This window comes from Schistosoma mansoni, chromosome 1 (assembly GCF_000237925.1).
Source record: "Schistosoma mansoni strain Puerto Rico chromosome 1, complete genome".
NCBI classification, from domain to species: domain Eukaryota; kingdom Metazoa; phylum Platyhelminthes; class Trematoda; order Strigeidida; family Schistosomatidae; genus Schistosoma; species Schistosoma mansoni.
Window position 1 is genome coordinate 15,636,590 of NC_031495.1, and position 25,883 is coordinate 15,662,472.

General features: G+C 37.5%; 1 protein-coding gene across 1 annotated transcript in view; it reads right to left on the reverse strand.

Moving 5' to 3' along the window:
- The window catches only part of Smp_133280 (putative arginyl-tRNA synthetase), a gene marked incomplete at both ends in the record, with an annotated part of 26,415 nt that extends 985 nt beyond the window's left edge, over nt 1-25,430 (reverse strand). Inside the window, 10 exons of the mRNA XM_018793419.1 lie at nt 1,172-1,419; nt 2,939-2,976; nt 4,890-5,003; nt 5,888-5,993; nt 6,536-6,645; nt 8,376-8,662; nt 9,608-9,918; nt 18,668-18,927; nt 18,959-19,144; nt 25,329-25,430. Coding sequence (XP_018647934.1) covers nt 1,172-1,419; nt 2,939-2,976; nt 4,890-5,003; nt 5,888-5,993; nt 6,536-6,645; nt 8,376-8,662; nt 9,608-9,918; nt 18,668-18,927; nt 18,959-19,144; nt 25,329-25,430 — 1,762 coding nt within the window. The remainder of the gene's footprint in view (nt 1-1,171; nt 1,420-2,938; nt 2,977-4,889; nt 5,004-5,887; nt 5,994-6,535; nt 6,646-8,375; nt 8,663-9,607; nt 9,919-18,667; nt 18,928-18,958; nt 19,145-25,328) is intronic.
- Between the last annotated feature and the right edge of the window lie 453 nt (nt 25,431-25,883).

Consider the following 25,883-nt stretch of genomic DNA (forward strand, 5'->3'; position numbering starts at 1 on the left):
TGTTGACTTGTAAAACAATTTACTTATCGAAAAGGACTCTTGCCAAATAAATGTTCCACAATTTGAGATGAAGAGGATTTGTAGCTCAGGTGGATGATTTGGGTGGAGTTTTTTTCTCTGAGTTGGATGGTTTGGTCCTGGAGTTCTCATCGTTATTCTGAACGACATCATCAGCGCGAAATTCAGGTAGAAGTGAAGTGTTCGAATTTATCCATATATGACTCAGCTTGGCCTATAGACCTCAAGATCGAGCTCCACGACCAAACCATCCAGCTCAGAGAACAGAATCACCAAAAAGTTCGATAATTTAGCGGCTGCCTGTGAATACTTGTTCTTTCGTGCATTTCATTTTCATAGAACGGTTATCATCTTAAAGTTTTTATTCGTTAGTAAACTAACGTCCCCACAGAATACTTAAAATTAGAGAATATTTGGGCAAGTAGTCGTTGTAAGTAAACTTCTGTGAATTAAGGCTATATCGAGGCAATACGCACAGAATGCACATATGCCAATTAGAGACTGACCAGTTGCAGTCCTAACACATCGATGGGAAGATTCAAAAAACAATACTAAATGAATTTAAACTTCACCCCATCGCACAAGCAAGTGGCCATCAGGACACAGTGGCCGAGTGGATAACGCGATGGCTTTTGAAGCAAGGGTACTGGGTTCGAGTTCCAGAGTGAACATCAACTCTGAGATGCAGGTACATCCAGCTGACGAGTCCCGAATAGGACGAAACGCGCGTCCTGGATTCCACTGCTAGCCACTATCCATCTCTGTTTATCATAGTTTATTATTTTAAGATTGATTTTACTCCTGGTCAATTGTTATAATTAGTATTTCTGGTTTACTATCCTGCATAAACACTACTAATTAAAAGAATCCGGATGTTACTGTATGATAAAATTAAAAATTAGGTACTGATTTCTACGAATCAAAGTTACAGTATACAGTAGTCACTGTAAATTATAGATGAGTAAAAGAAAACTTGGTCGAATGTCTATCACTATATACATCAATCATTAGTTACTAATGTTATTAATTAATATTACTAACAACAGAGAACAAATAAAAATAGGGCATCCAATCATGTAACAGTATGAATCTAATGCGGTCAATTAAAAAATGATTAACTTTATTGAAGAAGTACACAAATATATACACATACCGGTTTCTTGATTCCGTTCAATACAGTAACATGCATCGTAAAAGTTTGTAAAGTCACAACTCAAATCGTACAAATAATCGCATAGGCTATGCAATAGAAAATCATTTTGAATTTTTAATAAAATATCTGGTAGACGACACAATGCTTTGGCCAATGTAAGCTCCATAGGATGTTCAAATATCAGTGGTACTGTTTTACTAATTTCATTGATTGTTTTTTCAGAATAACCTGCATTTCTTATAATTGATCTGTAAAATAAAACCACATAAGATAAAATAATCATAGAATTGGCTTCTATGCAATTAGTGCACGTTTGGGAAAATTTAAGGCTTAGACAAAAATATACTGTGATATTTCAATAAGGAGATAGCTATTGTGTTTTCGAAAAAAATTACTATGAAATCAACAAGTCACATCACTGATAAACATTTTAAGATGAAAATAAATGTAGTCAGTTTTGTATGTGAAACGTAATATTAGTACTGGTATCCAATACTTGAAGGGACGGACAAAAGTTACCCTTTGAATGTATCAAAATGGGTCGAAGCAATACTGTATCATTAGAAGGGGTTTTGTGAAGATTTTAGTAATTTTATAGTTGAATTTTTGAGCCGATTGAAGCTAGACCACCATGGAAAACCTGGAAGCACTGGACAGTCGTTTCGTCTTAAGCGTTTGCGCGCGAGACCGATAGGTCTTGAGTCCGAATCTGGCGAGGTGCGATCGTGGATGCGCACTGCTGAGGAGTCTCACAATAGGATGAAACGGCCTTCTAGTACTTCCAGGTTTTCCATGGTGGTCTAGCTTTAATCGACTCATGAACTCAACTATAAAAATACTGTATCAGCTTCTTTTTGACAATTATAGCACTATTAAAATAAACATTTGGTGTCGGAGTGAAAAAATTTTTCCTAGATGTTGCGCTGTTGTATGCCATGGCTGTCTGTCAAACAAATTCAACCAAATTACACCATGTCTAATTGAAAAAGAAGTATCTTAACTGCTGAATAGAAGCTGCATTGATTCTACGACATTATTCCTACTTAAAATATACTTAAGCAGAATGTACTTTTAGAAAATTATACAGTAATAAATATCTTACGCATTTTTATGGTTCACACTAATGAGGGCTCAGGCAAACGGGGCAGGCGCTGATAAGATCGAGCATAAATAAGTGATGACCATCAAAAGAGCGGGTATTAATAAATGTGACCAGTGAAACGGGTACTAACATTTTTAATGGTGTGAAACAAGTTCGATTTACCCTCGGTCCCTTGGCTTTACGACTAATCAAAAACGTATTTTCCTAAACGTATGATGAAGAGTTTACCTTTAACAAACACCGGTAAATACTATAATTTCTCGAATTCAGTAACAAGTTGTTATTGGCCTAGTCATTTTATCTCGTACGTCTATTTAGAACAGCTAGGATATAACCTATTAAAAACGATGTTTGCATTGGATTCTCAACAGAACAAGAGTTTGTTTGACAATTTTAGGTAAACGAAGATGTAAAGGTCATAGACTTGATTAGGATTAAGTATTTGCAGTGAAAATGTAATGATATATAAGATAAATTTGTATCTATTCCTTTCGAAATAAGATATTTGACTAGAGATTAGAATGAAACAATTGTACACAAAGTCGCTTTTACACTGAACACCTTTATTAGTATGCATCCCTATTACTGCGCGTAATATATATATATATATATATATATATATATATATATAAAGTAGTTACCTGATTCGTGTATATGCGTATAACAAGTAAACAGCAGTATAACAAGTAAACAGCAGTGTTTCCTTTATCATCCAACATCTAAAATTCGCATTTAAAAGTTATAGAATAAGAAGTTTAATTTTTATCCAGTTAATTGTTTAACATTTTAACAAGATCTAGACAAATTCCAGTGAGAAACCATTCATAAAAAACAGTTGAATATTCAATACAATTTATCATTAGTTCGAATGGGTTGTAACAACTTAATTGCTAAATGACTAGAAACTTAAGATACTAGGTCGTAGGTTTAATCTCCATCTCACTTTTGTTCTAGATAGCCAGATAGTATCAGTAATCTGAGTACATGATAGATAACTTTTCAATTACTGAGTTACATCATTAATCAAACCAGTAATCAAAATCTTTTTGAACTAGAAATTAAGCACTTAGAAAACTTGAAACCTTGTTTGTCTCTGTACTTTACCTATTAATAAACTATTTTCTGTTTGTACTTCACATTCACGTATATATATATATATATATATATATATATATATATATATATATGTATACATATATATATATATATAATAATAAATGATTACTCGTTATTGGAATATTGGAAACTTGCTTATACTGACACTTATCTTTGGTTTTCTATATCTGTATTACTGATTCTACAGTATATACTAGTTAGTTTAGTTCTTATAATCCGTATTACCATTAGCACTTGAATTCACAATATTCCTGGCATACGTTTTAAAAAACTAACTGATCACTTAGTCAAATAGTACATTGATATTAGTTAACACTCAGGTAGACAACTTTAAAATATGAGAAATAGCAATGGTTTGTTTTTTTATTTCTTAAATATTGATATCTATGGTACATACAACCTAATAGACTAAAACATAACATCAGTTAATATGAATTAAGCTTAGTAACACACTAAAATATGTTGACATCAGTGAAAATTTGTGATTTCTTTATAAGATAGCGTTCAATTAAAGGATATAGTTTATGAAGACATTTTGAAATAAAACGTTGTGACATCTTAGAAAATATCAAATTATATTTGTATTCACTAACTTCTTATTGAGAAACTAATACTTATTCATTTTGGAGTAGCTTTCAGTAACTGTTTAAAATATGAAATACACTAGGTGATCCATTGAAGATTTAATATACAGTGAAATGGTTAAAGGGGTCTTGTGGAGATAGGTTTAGTCTATAGATTCTATTTGTCACCTATTGATCCCACATGAAATATCGATGAAAGTCATGGAGCACTGAACAGCTTATTTTATCCTAGTATGGGACACCTCAACAGTGTGAGCCCACCACCCCGTCATATATCGAATCTAGGACCTTAAGGTTCTGAGGAAAATCCTTAACCATTAGAACCACATGGCTAGGTGCTCAACAGTTCAATCAGTTTTCATATAGATCTTTTTGTAACTTTAAAATTAATCATATCCTAAATGGATTATTTTATGGAACAGTAGGCTTTTTTAATGAGAAAGACAGTATCACATAACGAACGATTGAATGAAGCTGTTACACACCAATGACATTGTAGGACGATTGCGAAACTGATTGAAGTTATAAATGTAAACCAATGGATCCCTGCCCGGTAGTTTAGACTAGGGGCTCGCCACAAGATATGAATACCCCAGGTCCAATCTCTGGTTGGGTTATGGGGGTGCACTGCTGTTTAGTGCTTCCTTGTTTTTAATAACACCCGGGCTGATATCAATCTGTGACAAATACAACCTGTAAATTATACAGAGATATAGTTTGTCCAATTTTAAGGACTAACATAAATTTCGATTTTTAATATCGACTAAGGTTTCAGTAACCAATGTAAAAAAAAACCAAGCAACTATTAACTTTAGCTATTAGACATTATCTTATAAGTTGAATTGAATTTTTACCAAATATTTTTAATAAAGAGTAATAATATAACACTTTTCTTTTACAAATCACCATTACTTACCCTATCGAATGAGAATACATAGTCAATTGTTCGACTATGGGATAAATCAGCATACTTAATACAACCATATGCTACAGCCTTTTGAGCTCGTTCGAATTCAGCTTCAGTTAGCTCCTTTAAAAAGGAGGGGAAGAAAAATAAGAGAACAGAAACATAAGATCTACAAATAGAAGATAGCTTATTGTTCTATTCTCTGTACGTTTAGTACTACAGTGTTCAATATTAAATGCCTAATGTAGGATTAATTTTTATGCTTGAGGAAATAGTTATTTCGGAGGATGACATGGAATATATGAAAACCAGATTATAAGAAATTGGAAAGCCTTCGAATTTAAAACAGGTCACATCTCGATTTCAACTACGATTTCCTAAATTAACTGAACTGGGGTATATATATGCTATCTAAAATATAAATTATCTAGGATTACACAAATGTACTCATTTATCTGAGCCCTCAGCATATCAGACGAAAAGACAAACCTTAGTATTGAGATAAACGACTAATTGTGCTATCGCAATATATACACGACAAAAATCATGTTTTAAAATCAATATCAGTATTACCATTGCATCAAAGTTTATGATGACCACCAATATATATAATAAGCCTATTAATGTTGTGATTTTTATTACTCTACAGGTTTTAGTTGGATTATATGATAGGTTTGAATGTGTTAAAAACAGCAACAAGAAATTAGTCTGTAACTTCACCAAGTACACATTTACGTATTTGGCCTTAAACGAAAACTTTTACATGAGATCTAGTTATACTATCCTGTTGCCTAAACGGAAGTAGATGAAGCTATGTTCAAACCTGCGGTCCAATAGTTAAAAGTCAGGTGTTTTAACCAAAAATCTACCGGTCTTCATATAACGCTCGAATTTTTATACCGTATGAAAGCAATCAACGTACTCATTAACCGTTTTATATATACTTATGTACAGAGATATGTGACCGAAAATCATGAGAGAGTTACTTCAATTTCAAAATATCTTACTTTATTCCTTTCTTTCTCAAGCAATCGGTTCTTTGCTCGTTCAAGACCTTCATCCAATAAATCAACAAGACGAACTGTGTCACCGGAACGAGTTTTAAATTTCTTCCTTAATAAATAATCCAGGAAAAATGTATTCCATCGATAAAAAACAAACAAATAAATTTAAACATGAAGGTAAGAAAAACAAGTGACTGAAAAAAACTTCACTACCGTGCTTTTTAAGATGACTAATCTAGTATTCTGGGGTCCAATTAATCAATGGTTGTCAAATAGTGAATATGAGAGGCGACTTAATTTTCCAAGTACGAAAGTCGCATGCGCTAAACGGTGTTCCGTTTAATCACGATACTTCATCTGTCTATTTTTTTTTAGATTTTCACACTGATTAATGAACGTTCTTCAGTAAGTGGTAGTATTCTTCTTAACACATTGTATAATTTTAAACTATGTCAGTAGACAGTGTTTTAGCTGGTTCATATGAAAGTTCTAATTGTTGAAGATTCATTAGGAAAGTTTGTGTGATCTATAGTCCGAAAAAATACCTGGTTGCATTTTCGATTCATGAGCAATGTAGTTTGGTGGACCAATGAACTCTTAGAAATTAGCGAATAACATAATAAAACTGCAAAAATGAAGTAAAAAACGTACTTATCTTCACCGAGCACCACACCAAATCCAATATGTTGAACTTTGTGCACATTAGGATTATAATAACCAAGCATTTCTGCACCCGCAAATACTGTGTTAAGATGAACAGACTAAAATAAAGCAACACATTAGTACAGAAAGGTATATTAATTAAACAAGTGGTTATTGATATGCTACATAGCTGAACGTCTCGTAAATCCTATATTGTGGAAACAAACAACGGTTCAATATTAGTCATTGAGTAGTATTTTTAGATAAGAATAGTAAAAAGTAAAACCCATGTCCTGGATTAGAATGTTAAAATTTGCTATCAAAAACTGTTTTGAGATTGCTAAATTAATAGACTTCATGCCTATCGATTGATAATATGCAGCAATATGATGTGGTCTAGTGACAACTGCTTATGAGATCGAATTATTGATGTCAGTATCCCGCTTCCTCAATGAAATGACACCAGACGACAAAACAGTTGCCCAGTAGATGAGGTTTTTTCCAATAAAAATAGCATGCTTATCCACAAAACGTTAATATGACTAGATGTCATAAATAGTTATACAGTATTAATTTTGTAGATCATTCACTCTCTGGTAAATTAAGACCTTGAACATCATGTCGCCTCCCTCTTCCTATATAAAGACCTGGGATCCTTTCGTGGCAATATCGTGAGATGTTTTGATTTGTCTCATATATTCTTCAGTTCTCATGAAAATCATTTTTCTGTTTTGCCTACCGGCTGCAGTTGCACCATTGACAAGAAATTTAAGACATGTCTTAGTTATCTCTTGGTTGTTAAATAGACATAAATGTTTGATCTTGCTTCCCGTCTCCGCTCTTTAGTATGAAAATTTGTCACCTGATTTGAATTGAAAAAATGAGAGCATCGAAATCGCATTTGTGTTGTCAATGATTTTCGTGAGTTTGCTTAATACTTGGTTTTTGTGGGGCCTGATCAACTGAACTGTTGTAAACTCAACTGCATTTTGAGGGACAATACTTGAAGATGCTAGAGTTGCAATCACTAAACTTTTAAACTCACAAAGGCACAGAAAATGGGGCTTCATTATTTTTGGAAAGTCGATAAGTTGATTTCATAAAGTATCACTATAGCGCATCGTATTTTGCCAGGAAAGTCACTGGGATTCTTTACACCTAATTATTGGTTTTGATATATGCTCACTCACTTACAGTATCAATCGTTACTTTATATCTTTAGGGTTACCGTGGAGTTGGATAAATAAACTAGACAGAACAAGTACTCGTGTCAGTTTACTATGTATACTCCGACATTGGAACTAATATCAAGTGAGCTTAAAATTAAGATGCAAAAGAATCCATTTAGACTTCTACTAATCGTTTTATTAAAACAAGATACCTATACTACAAAAAGACCACAGACACATGCTGATCAGATCCGACCAGGAAAATGTCATTTACCATGTGTTATAGATTTAGTCTAACTTTAATAAATTAAGAGTCACTCATTATCAGGAATTTTTAATGATCATCATATCCTGAACAACCAACGAATAAACTACGCTTTTAAAATCCAATAAAAGTTAGGTATAAAGTTGAAAGACGTGGAAATGATTTTGGATATTTTAGGTGAGATAATAGTAGAAAATGTCAAATATTCTAATTCACTATTTTTAGCGAAAACAAGGTAAAATGACTAGGTAACTTATGAAAAGGAGGAGAAAAGAAAATTTTACGAGACCTCACTCATTACATTTCCCCTTATTTTACTTTTAATACGTATTTTGTGGCTAAGATAGGTGTCACTAAGCTGATATAATCTGGGAGAGATTAGTGACCAATTTCAGCAGAAATAAATTCCACTTACCTGACCCATGTCCACAACATACAAGACCCAGTCCGCCTTTTCTTCATGCAAACGCTGAAGTAAAGCAGTTAGGTCAGATGTATCATAGGTAAAACCACCATCTGATTTTACAACTGTGAGAGGAACTTCACATTTGGGTGGCCACAAAATCAATCTACCCTCATCTTCCTGCAGAACATTCTGACTTTTTAGATCATTAACAAACTCTTCCATTCGACTTTGATAAAACGATTCTCCACGCTCAATAAGATTCTCAATACCCAATCGATGGTATACATCGTCGAATTCTGAAAATAGAATAGCGAGATGATAAATTTGTATTGAATATGATGACAACCAGCGTTGGACCCATTAATCGCAAAAACTGATTGTTGGCTAGTAGCGAACTTCATGTCACCCTGTCCTTACTGGTGACTGAATTCTACTAATACTATGTGATGCAGAGACCATAATTTCCCCAAAGATTTCGATTGCGCTCCGCTGACGAGTATTAACTAACGAAAAACCTAACCCAGTGATTTCCATAGATTTCATTCCGCTACTCAACATATAATAATTATATATGAGTGTATACACACACTAGTTTCTAATGCAAAGGTGAACCTATGAAAAATCAACTAAAAATCATGAATAAAACACCGTTTATGATAACAGTATGTTTATAAATAAAAAAATTAATACCTATCGCGATTATCGTCTTATTATAACACAACAAAATTCAATGGCATTATTTAGAGAGTACTTACAGACTTGCATTTGTATAGATTTATTCACGAGTTAACCACTTTGTAATCATGTGGTACTGCTATCCAATCATGCCTAGAGTGGGGTGAAGAGTTAATCCAGCTTTATGTACCTTGGATATCTCATATAGTCTAGGTAGTATAGGACCTGAAACTTTTAGTTTGTTGAGCTTTTTGGATGTGATTAAAGAACTGTTTTCCATTCCCCTTAATATATCCGTAGGTCATTTTCCGATTATATCGGTTTTATTCCTTTCTTCATCAGGCTTAGAAAATTTACTGATATCAGATAATAAATTCTTCATTTTATATGAGTAGTTTTGCACGTATAGTACCCCAGGCCGAAAAAAGGATTTGTTATCTGATATTAGTAAATTTTCGGAACCTGATAAAGAAATAAACTTGACAATAATGAGAAATCTAGTGGTTACGCTGTGACAATAATATATTGCATTGTGCATGTACTATGAATGGGATTCAACCACATACCTTTTCGTGATATGTCACAAATTTGTTTCCACGCATGTACATACTCAGGATCATTTTGCTGAAGTTTAACAACAGCCATATGAGCTCTTTGATTAAAATCTTTTTCCTCATCATATCTAGTTTTGGAAGTTTTATAAAAAGCTTGAAGGTCTGATATAGGAGGTGCAGTTTTATGGTCAGGATATATCTCTTTTAAGTGGGCTATTAACATCCCAAACTGTGTTCCCCAATCCCCAAGATGGTTGAGTTTCAGTACTTTGTGTCCCAAAAATGAAAGCAAACGGGAAATACTTTCTCCAATAATAGTTGATCTGTAATAGAAAAATGACAGCAAGTACAAGTGTTGGATAATATGCAAGCATTAGAAAGTCTAGTATACGTTTACTGAAATGAAATTTGTTTCACATTTATTTCTTATATATCGAAATTCCGACACCTGAAGCGCCACAGGTCAACAGGCACAGAGAACCTACTTACTTACTTATATACGTCTGTTACCCCCAATGGAGCATAGGCCGCCCACCAGCATTCTCCAACCCACTCTGTCCTGGGCCTTCCTTTCTAGTTCTATCCAGTTGTTGTTCATTCTTCTCATATATGTGTTTCCATTTCTCAGCGTAATGTGTTCTTTGATCTTCCGCTTCTCCTTCAGCCTTGAGGATTCCAAGTGAGAGCTTGCCTTGTGACGCAGTCGGGTGCTTTTCTCAATATGTGTCCTATCCACTTCCAGCGCTTTCTCCTCATTTCTTCCTCCGCTGGAATCTGATTTGTTCTCTTCCATAGTAGGTTGTTGCTGATAGTGTTTGGCCAACGGATTCGAAGTATTTTGCGTAGACAACTGTTGATAAACACCTGTAGCTTTTGGATGATCGCTTTCGTAGTTCTCCACGTCTCCGCAAGACACAGTAGAACTCTCTTGATATTCGTATTGAAAATTCTGACCTTGGTGTTGGTTGAAAGTTGCTTTGAGTTCCAGATGTTCTTCAATTGTAGATACGCTGCTCTTGCTTTGCCGATCCGCGTTTTCATATCTGCATCAGATCCACTGTGTTCATCGATGATGCTGCCCAGATATGTAAAGGTCTTTACATCATCCAAAGCTTCTCCGTCAAGTGGGATTCAATTGGTGCATGTTGTGTTGTATCGGAGAGTCTTGCTTTTCCGTTTGTGTATATTGAGACCTACTGCTGCTGAGGCTGCTGCTACACTGGTCGTCTTCTGCATTTTTTGTTGCGTGTGTGATAGGATAGCCAGATCGTCTGCGAAGTCTAAATTGTCCAGCTGCATCCTAGCTGTCCCGTGCTTCCCTCCAGATGTTGACGTCTTCATGATCCAGTCGATCACCAGGAGGGAGAGAAAGAATGAGAGTAAACAACCTTGCCTAACACCGGTCTCTACCTCGAGCGAGTCTGTCAACTGTACTCCATGCACGATTTTGCAGTTTAGTCCATCATAGGAATTCCGTATGATATTGACTATTTTTTCAGGCACGCCGTAGTGTCGAAGAAGCCTCCATAGTGTTGTCTTGTCCACGCCATCAAATGCTTTCTCGTAGTCAATGAAGTTGATGTAGAGTGATGGATTCCATTTAATTGGTTGCCCTACAATGATCCATAGAGTTGCCACTTGATCTGTACACGATCGATCCTTACGGAATCCAGCCTGTTGGTCTCGAAGTTGGGCGTCTACGGAGTTCTTCATCTGTTTAACAACACACTGTTGAAGACTCTTCCTTGTATTGAGAGACGACTGATACCTCTGTAATTCTCACACCTGCTGAGATCGCCTTTCTCTGGTATCTTGATCAGGTATTCTTCCTTCCAGTCTGTTGATACTTGTTCTTCATCCCAAATCTTGCTGAAAAGAATGTGGAGTATCTTTGCAGTTACTTCTACGTCAGCTTTCAGTGCCTCTACTGGAATGTTGTCTGGTCCCGCTGCTTTGCCGCCCTTGATTTGTCTGGTGGCCATTTTGATCTCTTCAATTGTTGGCGGACCAACATTGATTGGGATGTCCGTGGATGTTACTTCAATGTTGGGTGGGATTAGTGAGGCTGGTCGATTCAAGAGTTCCTTAAAGTGCTCCACCCACCTGTTTCGTTGTTCTTCAATGTTTGTGATTACTTTGCCTTCCTTGCTTTCCACTGATCGTTCTAGTTTACGATAATTTCCAGCGAGCTTCTTTGGTGTATCATACAACTGTCTCATGTTTCCTTCTCTTGCAACCTTTTCCGCCGTCATTGCTAAATCTTCCATACATTTACGATTGTCAGTTATGGTGCTCCTCTTCACTTGCTCGTTTGCTTCTGTTCTTGTTCGGTTGATATTGATTGCTGCCTTCCTGTTCCTCCTTTTCTCAATCTTACCCAGTGTATCTGTGGTGTGGTCTACTTATATCCATATAAGTAGTATATGGTGTGGGTCAGACATAGAATGTATTTTGGCAGAAGACCGATGAGGAAAGAACTGAAATGAAACGCAAACGTCTGGAAAATGCATGAGCAATGGAATAAGAGAAGAAACAGTGAAGATTGAAACAATTGGTTGTTAATTTGCAAATTGACTGTTCATTGTTTGGTAATCAGAATTTATTGAGATAGTCTGTAATCTTTGCTTAAATACATTCGATTGTCCCCAACTAGTGTTTTGTTCACTACATATCAATAGTGATCCATTCCTTGCGATGGTGCTTCTTATGGCCCAGAACCTCATGACACGTTGGAGTGATTGCCTCCTTGATCCCTTTCCAGTTGTTCTCTATGGTAGTTCCCTCTCCAGTGAGTAGATATTGAAAGGCCTGGAACCTATTGCTGAGGGCTATCTTGCATTCATTGAGTCTGTCAGTATCTCGAAGAAAGGCCGTATTAAACTTTTGTGTTGTCCACCCCGTTGTCCAGTGCTTCTTGAGTTTAAGTTTCACCTTAGAGACCAGTAAGTGATGACCTGAGGCTATATCAGATCCTCTCTTGGTTCTCACGTCCTTGCTCGTCCTTCTGAACTTTTTATTGATGCAGATATGGTCGATTCGGTTCTGTGTAGTGTGATTCGGTGAAGTCCATGTGGCTTTGTGTATGGTGCCACCTATGACTAATTTGTTTAAGGCACGTAGGTTTGCAAATCTCTCACCGTTTTCGCTCTTTACTCCCAGTCCATTTCGTCCCATGATGTTTTCGTATCCGGTGTTACAGAAGACCTACACCCTCAGCTAATTTTAAGGGTAGTCGTGAATATTTAGTGAGGTAACTGACAAGGTTAATTGGAAAAGTTTGGGGAATCGAATGTTCCAACACCTACGGATGAAGCGATTGTCATCCATGTAATTAAAAAGCACTTAATTCATCTATACAATTATGAGGGGATAAGTCCACTTTCGGTGGCGTCCAAACTGTTGGTTCCAGTGTAGGATTGATCCGTAAGAAGCAAGCTGGTTTTTGGTCAATTTTTGGATGTATTGATGATATTTTCACCCATCACTAGGTGTTAGAGAACCGCCACGCTGATTCCAGACCAAAAGTCGTGTTTCTTAACATTAGGATCGCCTTTAATCCGACCGGAAGGAGCCTATGCCGGTCATCGGTGATTGTGGTGGGAAGTCAGTAATCAAACATTTTGTATGACTGGGTAGGTGTATGAGTACTGGTGGTGACGTGACTAACAAGACTAATCTAAAACTAATGAGAGCGACTCATGTCAGTTCAGAGCACATTTGGCGACGTTTAGATGTTAGTCTGGCTGTAAAATGTTGTGGCTACAACTCGCCGGTGAAGGCGATTCTGTCCTGTGCTTGAAGAACCTGGTCTTTCTGAGTTAAGGACGTTCCGCGATTCCCCGTGTTCGATCACCGTCTCCGAAGAGATGCTGACATCCAGTGGCAACACCATGCTAATAATGCTAACATCATTAAATATGTATTCGAGTGCACTGACGATAACTAATTTAGTGTCAGCGATTTGAAACACCGGCTTCGGTGGCTTGGAAATGTTTTACGAATATCATCCTGAAGACTTCTATATCATGCATTATTTGCCGGAGCTAAGAAAGAATGGAAGAGGGGGGTGGTCAGTTTATGACATGTTGCAGTGGTGTGGAAGTTGTATAGGACTGACATCTGTTGGTCCATCATGACTCTGCTTGTAGTCCAGTCAATCAGCCAGCTACAAACGTAGGACCCACGTAGGTCCAAGTTGCCATACCTCGTTAGCACAACAAGATGAACACCGGATTCATAGAAGTAATTAATTTAGTGGTGGTAGTATATAAAGAAAGGTTGTATATAAGGATATAGTATAGGAAGGAAGAAAGTTATGAAGCAATTTTTATCCCAAGGTTTAAGGGAATATAAAGTGTTGTGATCGATTCTGAGCCATGTCACACACAGTCTCCAACCATTGGTTACGATAGCCACGCGGACCCCAACCAGGTAGTCTGCATCTGCCAACATGGCTCAGACTAGAAGTTAGTGACTTTAAGCACTGATTCCATGTTTTGGTTTGGCCACCTCTAACTTTCTTCCAACCATCGCCAATACTAGTCAGCATAGCGCGTCGTGGTAATCGGTGTTCAGGCATACGTAACACGTGGCCCAACCATCTCAGTCGATGAAGATTTACAACCTCATCAACTGATTTACCATCATTCCCTAATACCTTGCGTCTAACCTCACTATTACTTACCCGGTGATCCCAGCAGATGCGAGCAATATTTCTAAGGCATCTGTGATCAAATACTAGTAACTTACGAGTATCTTCTACTCTTAATGGCCATGTTTCACAGCCGTTAAGTAGAACAGAACGAACTGATGCGCAGTATACTCGTCCCTTAATTGATAGACGGATATCTCGTCTTCGCCATAGATGACGCAAGTTGGCAAAAGCCAAACGAGCTTTTTGAATCCGTGCTGAGATTTCGTCAGACACCAACCCATTAGGGCTGGTCAGACTTCCAAGATAAGTGAAGTTGTCGACGCGTTCGACTACTTCACTCCCTATCCTTAGTTCAACTGTTGACGCAGGCCAGTCCTGGAGTAACAATTTACATTTGGATGGGGAGGAACGCATCCCAAACATCCTGGCACTGTTACTCAATTCTAACAGAAGACTCTGCATTTTGTCAGCGTCTTCACCAAACAGGACTATGTCATCTGCGTATTCTAAGTCGATAAGTGAACCTCCTGGTAGGAGATCAATTCCTGAAAATTCAGTCGACGAGTGTTATTTCCAGCAACCGGTCTATAACGAAGTTAAACAAAAATGGGGATAGTGGACAGCCTTGACGGACACCACTTCAGGTTGTAAAATCATATGACAGTTCGCCATAAGCCCTCACTTGACTGGTGGTGTTCGAGTACAGAGCCTTCACAAGGTTTATGTACTTCTGAGGTACACCTTTCAATGACAGACACTGCCACAGAACCTCTCGGTCTACAGAGTCAAATACTGCTTTTAGGTCAAGAAAAGCTATCATTGTCGGACACCGATAAACATTTCTGTGCTCTAAAACTTGACGAATGGTGAATATGTGGTCGATACAGCCACGACCAGGTCTGAAGCCAGCCAAGAGGTGATGCAACTCATTGGTCTGAGACACCATCGTACATGGCTTAAAGCAGGAGCCAATAGCAATCTAGCAGTTTTTTCTTTTAAATTCCCCATACAGAAATGAAAAGAATCCACTCGAGTGAATTTTCTCTCCCACTACATACCACTATTGTAAGTTTGATTTTATTTACTATTTGTTGTTCATTATCCTAATCTTCCTCACCGTATCTCTTCATAAGTTAATTTCGCTACCTGTGTTGTGCACATTTATTTTGATGACCCATTGCACCAGTGTTTTATGTCAAAAAAACAAAAAGCTTCAATAATGCTTCGATGCCTAACTAAAACTCGTGAAGAGCAGAATAGCAAAAATCATGCTGATTTCCGACCTGGACGTGGTTGTATAGGCCAGATATTCACTCTACGTCATATCCTAGAACGTAAACACCCATTCAGACGCCCAATAATCGTAGTATCTCTCGACCTTAAAGCGGCATCTGACCCTGTTGATCGTGAGGTTCTGTGGCAGTGTTTGTCACTGAGAGGAGTACCAAAGAAGTACAATAACCTCATAAAGGCTCTCTACTTGATAACAAATGGTCGAACTGTCATCAGAATCGATTACCTCAAGTGGTGTTTGTCAGGGTTGTCCACTCTCTCCATTCTTGTTTAACTTTGTCGTAGACGTGCTTTTAGAAATAACACTTTTCTCATCCAAATTTAGAGGGGTTTAACTCCTACCAGGAGACTCACTTGTTGACTTAGAATACGCCGATGACATAGTTCTATTTGGTGAAGACGCTGACAAAATTCAGTCTTCTGATCACTATAAGCAACAATGCAGGCATGTTCGGGATGCGATTCTCCCCCTCGAAATGCAAAATGTTAATTCAGGATTGAGTTGCATTGACACCTGAACTAATGATGGGGAGTGAAGTAGTTGAGCATGTCGACCGCTTCACTCATCGTGGGAGTCTCATCAGCCCTTGTGATCTGGTGTGTGACGAAATCTCAGTACGGGTACAGAAGGCTCGTCTAGCTTTCGCCAACTTGCGTCATTTATGGCGTAGGCGAGATATCCGTCTAGCAACCAAAGGCAGGGTTTACTGCGCAGCAGTTCGTTCCGTCCTACTTTATGGCTATGGAACATGGCCGGTAAGAGTAGACGATATTCGTAGGCTACTAGTATTCGGTCATAGATGTCTTCGAAGTATTGCTCGTATATTTCGGAACCACCGAGTAAGTAATGAAGTCGTTAGGAAACGGGTGCTAGGTAAGGATGGCAAATCGATCGATGAAGTAGGGAAACTTCGTCAGTTGAGATGGCTGGGACACGTGTTACATATGCCCAACCACTGACTGCACCGACGTGCGAGGTTTCATAATGTAGGAGTAGGTTGGAAGAAAGCTAGGGGCGGCCAGACCAGAACGTGGCACAAATCCATAAAGTCACTGACAAGTGGAATGAGCCATGTTGGTAGGTGTAGACTACCTGGTTGGGATCCGCGAGATGATAACAACCGATGGTTGGAGACCTTGAATGACATGGCTCAAAATCGTTTGCAAAGGCGAAAGTGCATCCACTCTTTGTGTTCTTCTAAACTCTAATCTTCCGAATTCTTCATGTCTCTATCTTTTTTCTCTTTTCAAATTTATTTCACTGGATTATACTCCTTCAATAACATCTTCAAACCCTAATCTTTCGGATTGCTGCTTATACTCTTACTACTTCTACCACTATGGGATTTGAATGGACAACTGCATCTCTGTGCTAATGTGGTATGGCAACTCAAACTGATGCACGTGCGTACGAAGTTCTACGTTGTGACTGACTCAGTATTTTGTGTATTAAGTAAATATGGTGATGCAGTTTAAGTAAGACAATGATGTGGCATTATTTGTTTGATAAAGTCAGAGACAGAATTTCTTAACATTATTAGCCATTTCAGAGTAACTACGATAGTCTTGAATTCGCTTGCAGAGTTCACTTGATATAATTACAAATAAATATTCAACTTGGAGAATAACACCAGACAAATATGAAATATATTTAATGGTTTAGTAAGCTTTATTTTGTATATGTTCAGACGGGACTTAAGAATAACTCTTCAACAAACCTTGTATTGGGTCAGTCACTAAATGATGATAGATGTAATCTAGCACACTTACATTCTGTAAGCAATGTACTGAACTTTGCTTTGAATTTCTAAACCTATTCATGGTAAACTAAAGATAACCAAAATCTACTGGTTATATTGATAAATATTAGTGGACGAGTATGGTTGAATAAACGGTTGTCAAATAATAAAATTCGTAATGTTCAAATGATATAGATGATATGCTAACCCTTACAATTCCCCCAGATTGATGTTCTCTTGTGAGTCATTTGGATGTTAATCAATAAACGCCACTTTAGAAATAATTGCTCAGAAGTACAAACATAAAACGTCTGTTTCAATTTCTTGTTATGTTAAGATATTGATACTTGAAATCTCAATTACCAAGTTCGTAGGTTTATATCCCACTGCACATATTTTGATACAGGCAACTGGATAGTATTTCTAGTCTTTACAATATGAAAGTAGTTTAAAGAACACAGAATCCTCTACTTAGTTACTGTATTGCATTAACTTATTCCTTATCGCAAGATTAGGTTTAGTATAAATAACCGTTAAGAAGACAGGAATTTCACTGAATGTATTTACATTAAAGGTATTTTTATTACTAATTGAAACAACCTATACGCACTGTAAAGTTTAAGTATAGTTTACTGTGAAACATTCTAAAAAACACTTCAAATAAACGTGATTATGGAGTGAGATGAATGATGCTATAGGGAGATGAAAAATAATACTACAAACAGTCCAAACCACAGCTTATAAGGTGGATTATGAATTCGTGAAAGGAAATGATTGATAACAGTATAGTTTACTGGACCATAGCAACAGACTCAAGATGTAAGTCAGGGTAGTGATATTTGAAACAATCGCGGTGATTTGAGACCGATTGAAAAATAGTCATTTCCATCAAGGAAAAAAGTTCATAAGGGAGGAAACGACACATGTTTCCAAGTGACGACGAAGTTAAGAGAGTAGTGCAGTAGGCTTGACATAAGTAGTGGTGTCTCTAAGTTTTAAACTAGAATTGATTTATGTAGAACTTTGATGATTAATGTTGGAAATTTGGACGCAACTAAGAATAAATACTAAATTGTTAGATGCTTATTAAAATCTAACGAAACTAGTGGACGGGGCTTTATGACGCCGAAGTCATACTGATAATAATGCGCAGACTATAAACCATTTTTTTCCAGCTAGGAATCACAGGGCAGCATTTAGCAGAATTATAAGATGATACGAAGTACGATTAGGCTCATAAACTGTTTGACAGTCCATAATCATGGACGTACATATGTAAACGTTTTACTTCTGGTGATTTTCTTTACACCTAATAATTGACAATAAGGGGATATAGGTAAGGCCCGCAAATAGGTAAGAGAGTCAATACTTCGTTACGAATCTTACCTTAGATGTCCCACATGCATTTCTTTGGCGATGTTTGGAGAGGACATATCGACAATTACAGAGTATTTATGAGGTATGAATGGGGGTGTAACCCCATGAAGTAGAATTTTTCTGACTTCATTAGAAATAAACCGTTGTTTAATCCAAATGTTTATAAAGCCAGGAGGAACGACGTCTACTTTTTCTATTAAATCATTGACAGGTAAAGCGGCAACGATCGATTTCGCAATATCAAATGGATTTTGATCATTGTTTGACTCCTAAGCAATAGTGACATAATTCAGTACATACTTTTCGAATGCTGAGAGCAGAGTTACACTGATAATCCCCAAAACTACGTTTAGTAGGAACACTGAGTTGTACACTGTGCTTAGTATTTATGAACACTGTTTTTATAGCGTAATCAAACAAAGCAGCCAAAGCAGCTTGGATACTAATGGAATTGTATTGCACATGGTCATTCAATTGTTTTAGATACTAAAACAGTGAACATTTTACTTTAATACCTTTTCTAGATGGTTTGCTTGATACCAGAGCTTTCACTGTCTTCCATATTTTTTTTATTCAGAAAAGTTCGCGGACTCAGAGGTTATCATATTCGTTTTGTAGGCACTAACGTCTTTCTTCTATAAATTAACCATAATTTCCAAAGGACGAACCAACCCTGGATAGAATTAGAAGGCTCTCCCTTAAACCCGCCAACTGTTTGGTTCGAAAGAACTAACGGGGTTAAAATTCCCTCCTCACTCTTCCAAATTAACAAGGGAAGGCTAAACAATTGATTTCCTCGCGTCCTTCACTATAATATCAAGTAATGATTCTAGATTCTTTGTTAAGTTTAACTATTCGCCTGAATGCAATATTTTACAGACTGATATATTCAAGTATCTAAAATTGGTTGTAAACGGAATAGGGGGAGCTTTCGTTTAACGAGCCTCTGCATCTAGTTGCAATGTATTGTCGGAGCCACTTTGAAGTGGCCGATGTCTATTAAGTACAGACACATAAGTGGATATTTGGCGAGCCAATTTTTCGTGCGATTTTTGCTATAAGAATTGTCAGATTTCGTCTTCATGAACTCCGAAGATCACCTCAGACGATAGAGGAATATAAAACTTGAGTAGACGGTACGTCTACAAGCACGCTTCATAATTTGTAGTTTCAGATTGCAAGCATTCCCTGTTACGTGTTTGTTAGGATTGAACGTGAGTGAAATGTTTATAGGATGGTAAATATGGCATTGCCCATCAACACGAAATCACTTCTTAGTCTCTCGTGTTCTAGGGAGTTGTGGAACTTATTTTGTACTTTTGTACTCAGTTAGTACCTACGGTTTGATACAGTCTGAATGAATAGGATAAAATGGTCGCTTTTGTCCATTAGATGGGTTAAATGGTGTAATAAGTAATTTTTAAATGCTTTCACTCAAAGCCTTTATCTTTATTACAATTCTGTTTTTCATGCAGCCTGTAGAAAAGCATACGAATATTCGTCAAGGTTAGAACGAATAGTTTGACAATAATTGGGCGCCGAGTATAGAGAATTCATTATATGTGAAAAAATTACAATTGAAACAGTCTCAGCGATTGAAATATAAATAATTCCAACGTTTCGTCCAGCTAACTTGTCTGGACTTCTTCAGGTAATTACGTTGTATACTGCTGTGGAGGCCTAATGTACAAAATGCAATTTCCATCACGCCAGAGATAAACCATTTAAAGGATATATAATTCAAATTCGGTTCTGAAGCCGATTTTAATACTCTTGGAAAGCTAACCTACCTTTCTGAATGCAGAATCCGGTAAACTTTTCTGTAAAAACAGGAATTCTTACTCAAATGGCCCTAGTTTGCTGTCTTTCGTACTTCACAACCCACTTCATTCTGTAATCTTGTAATCTGTCCGGACACATGCAAGTTCCAGGTTCCAGCAGCTTTTTCCCATTGGTTTCTCTAGTTGTACGTTTTGCTAGTCTTTTCGATGCCATATGAGATTGTTACGTTTCATTTTATGATAGCTTACTGACTTTTTTCTTTTGCTTTCATCGAGTTTCTATGTTTCTTCCTGAACTGTATCTATATTGTTTTGGTTGACATTTAATCTTGGCGACGGCCATATTGATTGTTCCCTCTCTGATTGTGTTGCTTGAGTTGACTAGGATCGTGCATTTTGGTTTTGAATTGACGCACTTTCCCATAATTGGAAACACTTTGTGTTATAAAGCAACAAACTTTCATCTTTTGGACGGATTTTTTCTTGATCTATCCAGAAAGAGATAGATTAACACTTACTTTTCTGCGCGTTCGATTGATTATTTCGGGAAAGATTATTGGTTGAATAACTGAGTGGTAATATTTGTTTAGAACTGTCGTTTCGACAGTCACCTTTTTCTGATTTCAATTGGGGTCCAGATAGTTATTCTTCAGCCAAATCTTGGTTTGAATTCTACAATAAATTTATTTTTTGTTGCAACCCAATAGGTAGAGAACTATATTTCTGACGTTTCGTGACCTAAAGTCAGCTACATCTTCAGAGTAAATAAATAAATGAAATAAAGTAACACAAATTAAAATCGTACAAAGGAAACATTCATTTGCATTGCGTCTTTGCGACTGCTATAAAGTCGTGTAGTTTTGTTTCTATTGTTGTTAGCAGTAATTTTCTACGTATTCGCACACACTTTTTTATTTCTTTCTGAGATGTATTGTGGCTGTGTTTTTTTATTTAAACACATAAATATTGGTACAAGGAAGCACCAGATACATGTGCGCCTCACAAATCTCATTCGATTTGTGTGAGTGCTGTGATACTGCCCGGGTGCCCAAAACCGAAGCTGGTGGTTCTCTTAGGGGGCCACACCCCGAGCCTTTGACCTGAAGGTCTGATCCACAAGGCAGTGGAGCATCGTAAAGAGATGCAGTCCCATGGTAGCCGGTGACCAACAGTTGGTTCATATGCCATTTGTTCCATCAGGATACTGGAGCCCATGTGCATCATTGGTTTGGAATCGGGGTTTTCCAACTCCCCTAGGTGGACTCGCCTTGTTCACCAACCCGGTTAAAGTGCCGGACATTCGCTTTTCGTCCTCTCAATTTCGTAAACAACAGTAGTGCCACGAGAAGGCAGTGAGTAGGACTTCCCTGACAGAGGCTATATATTCGCTGGCCATGTGAGAGCATTTCGAGAGGGAGAGCGAACTCTCCCCACTCTCGGCAGTACCAGGGCATTTGGGGGCTGTGTGTTAGTGTTGCTTGTATGAAATAATGATTGTTTAGTGCTTGATTCCTTGTTAATTTCGAATCCTAAATACAATACTTTTTTGTGCTCACTAGTTTTATTTGGCTCAAATTGCACTGTTTCGGGAATCTCTGGTTAATACAATAATTCGAATACTGCTAATTATCATGATTTTCAGCACAAATACTAGGTATAACTGAGCTTATGTGCTCCTCCTTATGAGACCAATAGTCTGTCCCATAGACATCCATATTGACTGGTCACTGTTGTCCGTTAATTTGCCAGTTTACATGTTCAGTCTCATGGTCTACTTGTTCAACCTGAATCTTGATTCTATATTTGTCTGCGGTATTTCTTAGTCGTTGATAAGTCGGATACTTTGGGATTGATTGATTGCCTCACCATCTCAAAGAGTGACCGTAGGGTGTGAAAAAAATCATACTATATTTGGTCTATTAGTCTGATAGCTTGAATAAGCTCACCAATACTGATCAAAGACCCAGATCCAGCAGACCCACTTTTACGTCCCAATTTTGCCCGGGTTCGTTCTTCAGAAGAAAGTGATTTATTCATCCATAGTTTCTGATACAGACAAACAGGAAAACAAAATTTTCACCCGGGTGAAAAATATTCATCTGTAAATCGCAAGTTGCCAATCGAAATATATTGTTCCAGTAATTATTATTAAAAATTTCGTAACGACCCCATAATTTTAAGGTTTCTAGCGAAAATAGTTTGCAAAACAGCGAACCCAAACAATGTGAATTCGGAGTATCCAAGCTTAAAATAATAAACAAACAAGTTAGAAGTTTGACTGAAACAAATATTTTTCAGCATATGGGTTGAAATTATGGTCATTTATAAATAAGACGATGAGGTCACTATCCAGATCTATATTGAGAGCATTTATCGTTGCCATGAGAATAATAGACCTGATCTCAAAGTTGTAAGGGGTCTGCCTAATATATAGGATCACGCAGAAATGACATCAATGTCAATACTGACCCATCCTACGTGATGGTCAGTAATATGCTATTTAGGACTTCTGAAGAACATATGGCTCGATGACAGAATGGTATATTTAGTGTGAAAGGTAAAAGGTTGCGTAGAGTGACGTCGCCTGAATAGCTGAACGATACCATATAGATCAGGTCTTCCCGCATTCACTATTTTTGGCCTCTAGGCGTTAAATGTTGAATGTCAGTCTCTGTTGTCGCATGCTTGATATCAGGGATCATGTGATTGAGAACCGGCATTACTACAAGACCATTGAAAACCTGGAAGCAGTGAACAGCTGTTTTGTCCTTGTATGGGACTACATAACAGTGGGAGTTCACAATCCCACACGACGGACTCAAATTCATTACCCTCAGTCTCGTGTGCTAACGCTTCTTATTTTGACCACCGTGCCGGAATTCAATGGCAGTAGTGCTTAGTCCCAATCAATCTGCGGCATTGCGCAATAATCCTTCATTTCCTTAGGTAGGTTGCGGCCCCAAGCTCGACATGTCTTGGATTCGAGTCCGCTGTGCAGGAGTCCGGGCACACACTCCTGAGGTGAATCGTGTTAAGACGAAAGAGCGGTATTGTGCTTCTAAGTTTCAGTGGTAGTCTGACTTAGATCGGCTCATGGTTTCCATAAAATAAATATATCCAAAACCCTGTGAAAATAACTATATTCAGGTTAACACTCAATGGTCAATCAAATACTTCGAGTTCATCCCACAACATCAACCATTTTCAAAATGTCCTGCGATGCACCATCTTTCAAATATCATGGACCTCATGCGAAATCAACCTCAAGTTATTTCTTACGCATACTCGTACCTGACCCACATCAACCAAACGTCACAAAACGAAAATCCAAATAGGAATAGTGACGACCAAAATCCCAGAATTTGATCTGAACGCAGATGTCCAAAAAAAACAAAATATATTCAGTTAGGTCGAGTTGTGTTCTTTTGTGTAGCCTATTGGTCCCTTTCAAGTCATTCACATTGAACTACCACATCAAAACGAATTGTATGCCTAATTTGTATGGTTCTAGTGTGAAAAAAGGAACTGAATCTAAAACTAAACACCTCAATGATATACCCCCGCTACCGGGGCAACTCTTTGTCTAGTACAAAACAACGCGCTACTTGCAATAAACAGTCGACAATTATAACTGTTCGATACCTGGAAGCCGATAAGGATTTTACAAAAACTGGGATTAAGTTTACATCTGTAGGGATTCCAACAATCGTTTACAACCCTCAGTCAAAGAACAGCGGCGGTCGATACTCCTATTCGTAACCCTGAATCCAGTCAAACACAATCTTATTGTCAATGGTGCGACATCAAGGCATAACAAAATTAAACAATAAAGGTAAATCTCAACCAAAGTCAAATGATAGCAGTTCAGTCGTACGACAGTTTTTCTTCTGATTAGGTTATAGCAATGGTACAGGCTAGTTAAGAACTAATGTCAGTTGATTCAGATTGAAAATTAATGTTTCAACAGTAGACGAAGCTGATAGAACCTGTGACTTAACCTCTATATCCTACAACATTGGACCGACCTGCTGCACGCTCTGCACTACGTCATCAACAGAACAAACCGTTTTAAATACATCGTGGGGGGTCTTTGATCCAATTTTGGAATTCCTTTTGGCTCTTGCTTCAAATGTTTCAATTTGAATTTGCTAATCACCAAAATGAATGGAAAGTACAACTACTGCTACGTAAATTTAGTGTCACAGGTTACGAAAAGCATGAAAGAAGTATGAAAATATGGTTGTGTGAGTCTTGACTTTGCCTTGTACAGTTAATAAACCTCTCCATAGATGACAACTCTAAGCTTTCTAACTATAACAAGGACTAATAATATCTGAAAATGTAACTCAGTGGACTTTTAGAAGACGTAAAGGACAAGCTTCGGAACTGACTCTATTTCCACTGACCAAACGACGAAAGCTTCATGTTAGTAGATACAAGCCTACCCGAACTTAGTCTTCATTCAGCATTTCCAAGGTCAAGCTTCCAATAGAACGTAGTTACCTGTGAATCGTGGTAGGGTTGGCTATGTTGGTGTGTTGCTGGGACCCCTTACATGTTGAACCGACCAAATGTAACCATTTCCTTTTTTGAACCGATTTGAATATATTTGTTGCTCTAAGACTAAGGGTCATGTTGCTTGTAGTTTACACCTCTATCTTTTAGTTTCCTGCTTGCTTGTAGTTGTTACTGAAATTCTGTAAATCTTCATGTTGAAGATCAATAGTCATTTTGCCTGCAGAATTATGGTGAGAACCAGTATTTTTGGGATTCACAGTCATAACCATTAAACTCTTATTCGCTTGCGGAACTCGTTCTGTCCTGAAACTGGCTTTTTGCGTATCGATTATTTTAAATCAAGGCGAAGACCAGCATACTTAACCAATTACCTCCTTAAAACATATGGAAGCATATCCTGTCAACCCCATAGAATGTATATAATTATAGATGGCACTCTCTCGGTTTTCTGGGCAAGTGTGCACTATACGCATGTCCAGAATCCATAGATCGGAGAAACTTATGTACTCTAAGCTTACGCAAAGACACAGATGGAGTCGCTTGTCCTGTATGAATTACAAACGGTTAGTCAGACCTACAACATAGTAGGAGATCAATTCGGTCTCCATTGTCAACATATATTAGTTCACGAGCCGTGCCTCATGACTCCTGTAGAACCGCTGGTGGGTATGGGTTGGATTTCACTGCGGTCGTCTCCTAGATGACCGGATGCAATTACTTCCCCATTTTACATAAGAACTTAATCTTCTTGTACAGAATTTGCTGGATTCCAATAATAGTATTGGTACAAAGATGGCTTTATAGTTTCTGTTTTTACCCTGTTTGGACATTGTTATATGAATGGGCGCAAAGATGTAACTACATTAAACATGGTGCCCGACAACGTTCAGAGATTTGCATATTCTAGAGTTTAGTGAATACCTGAA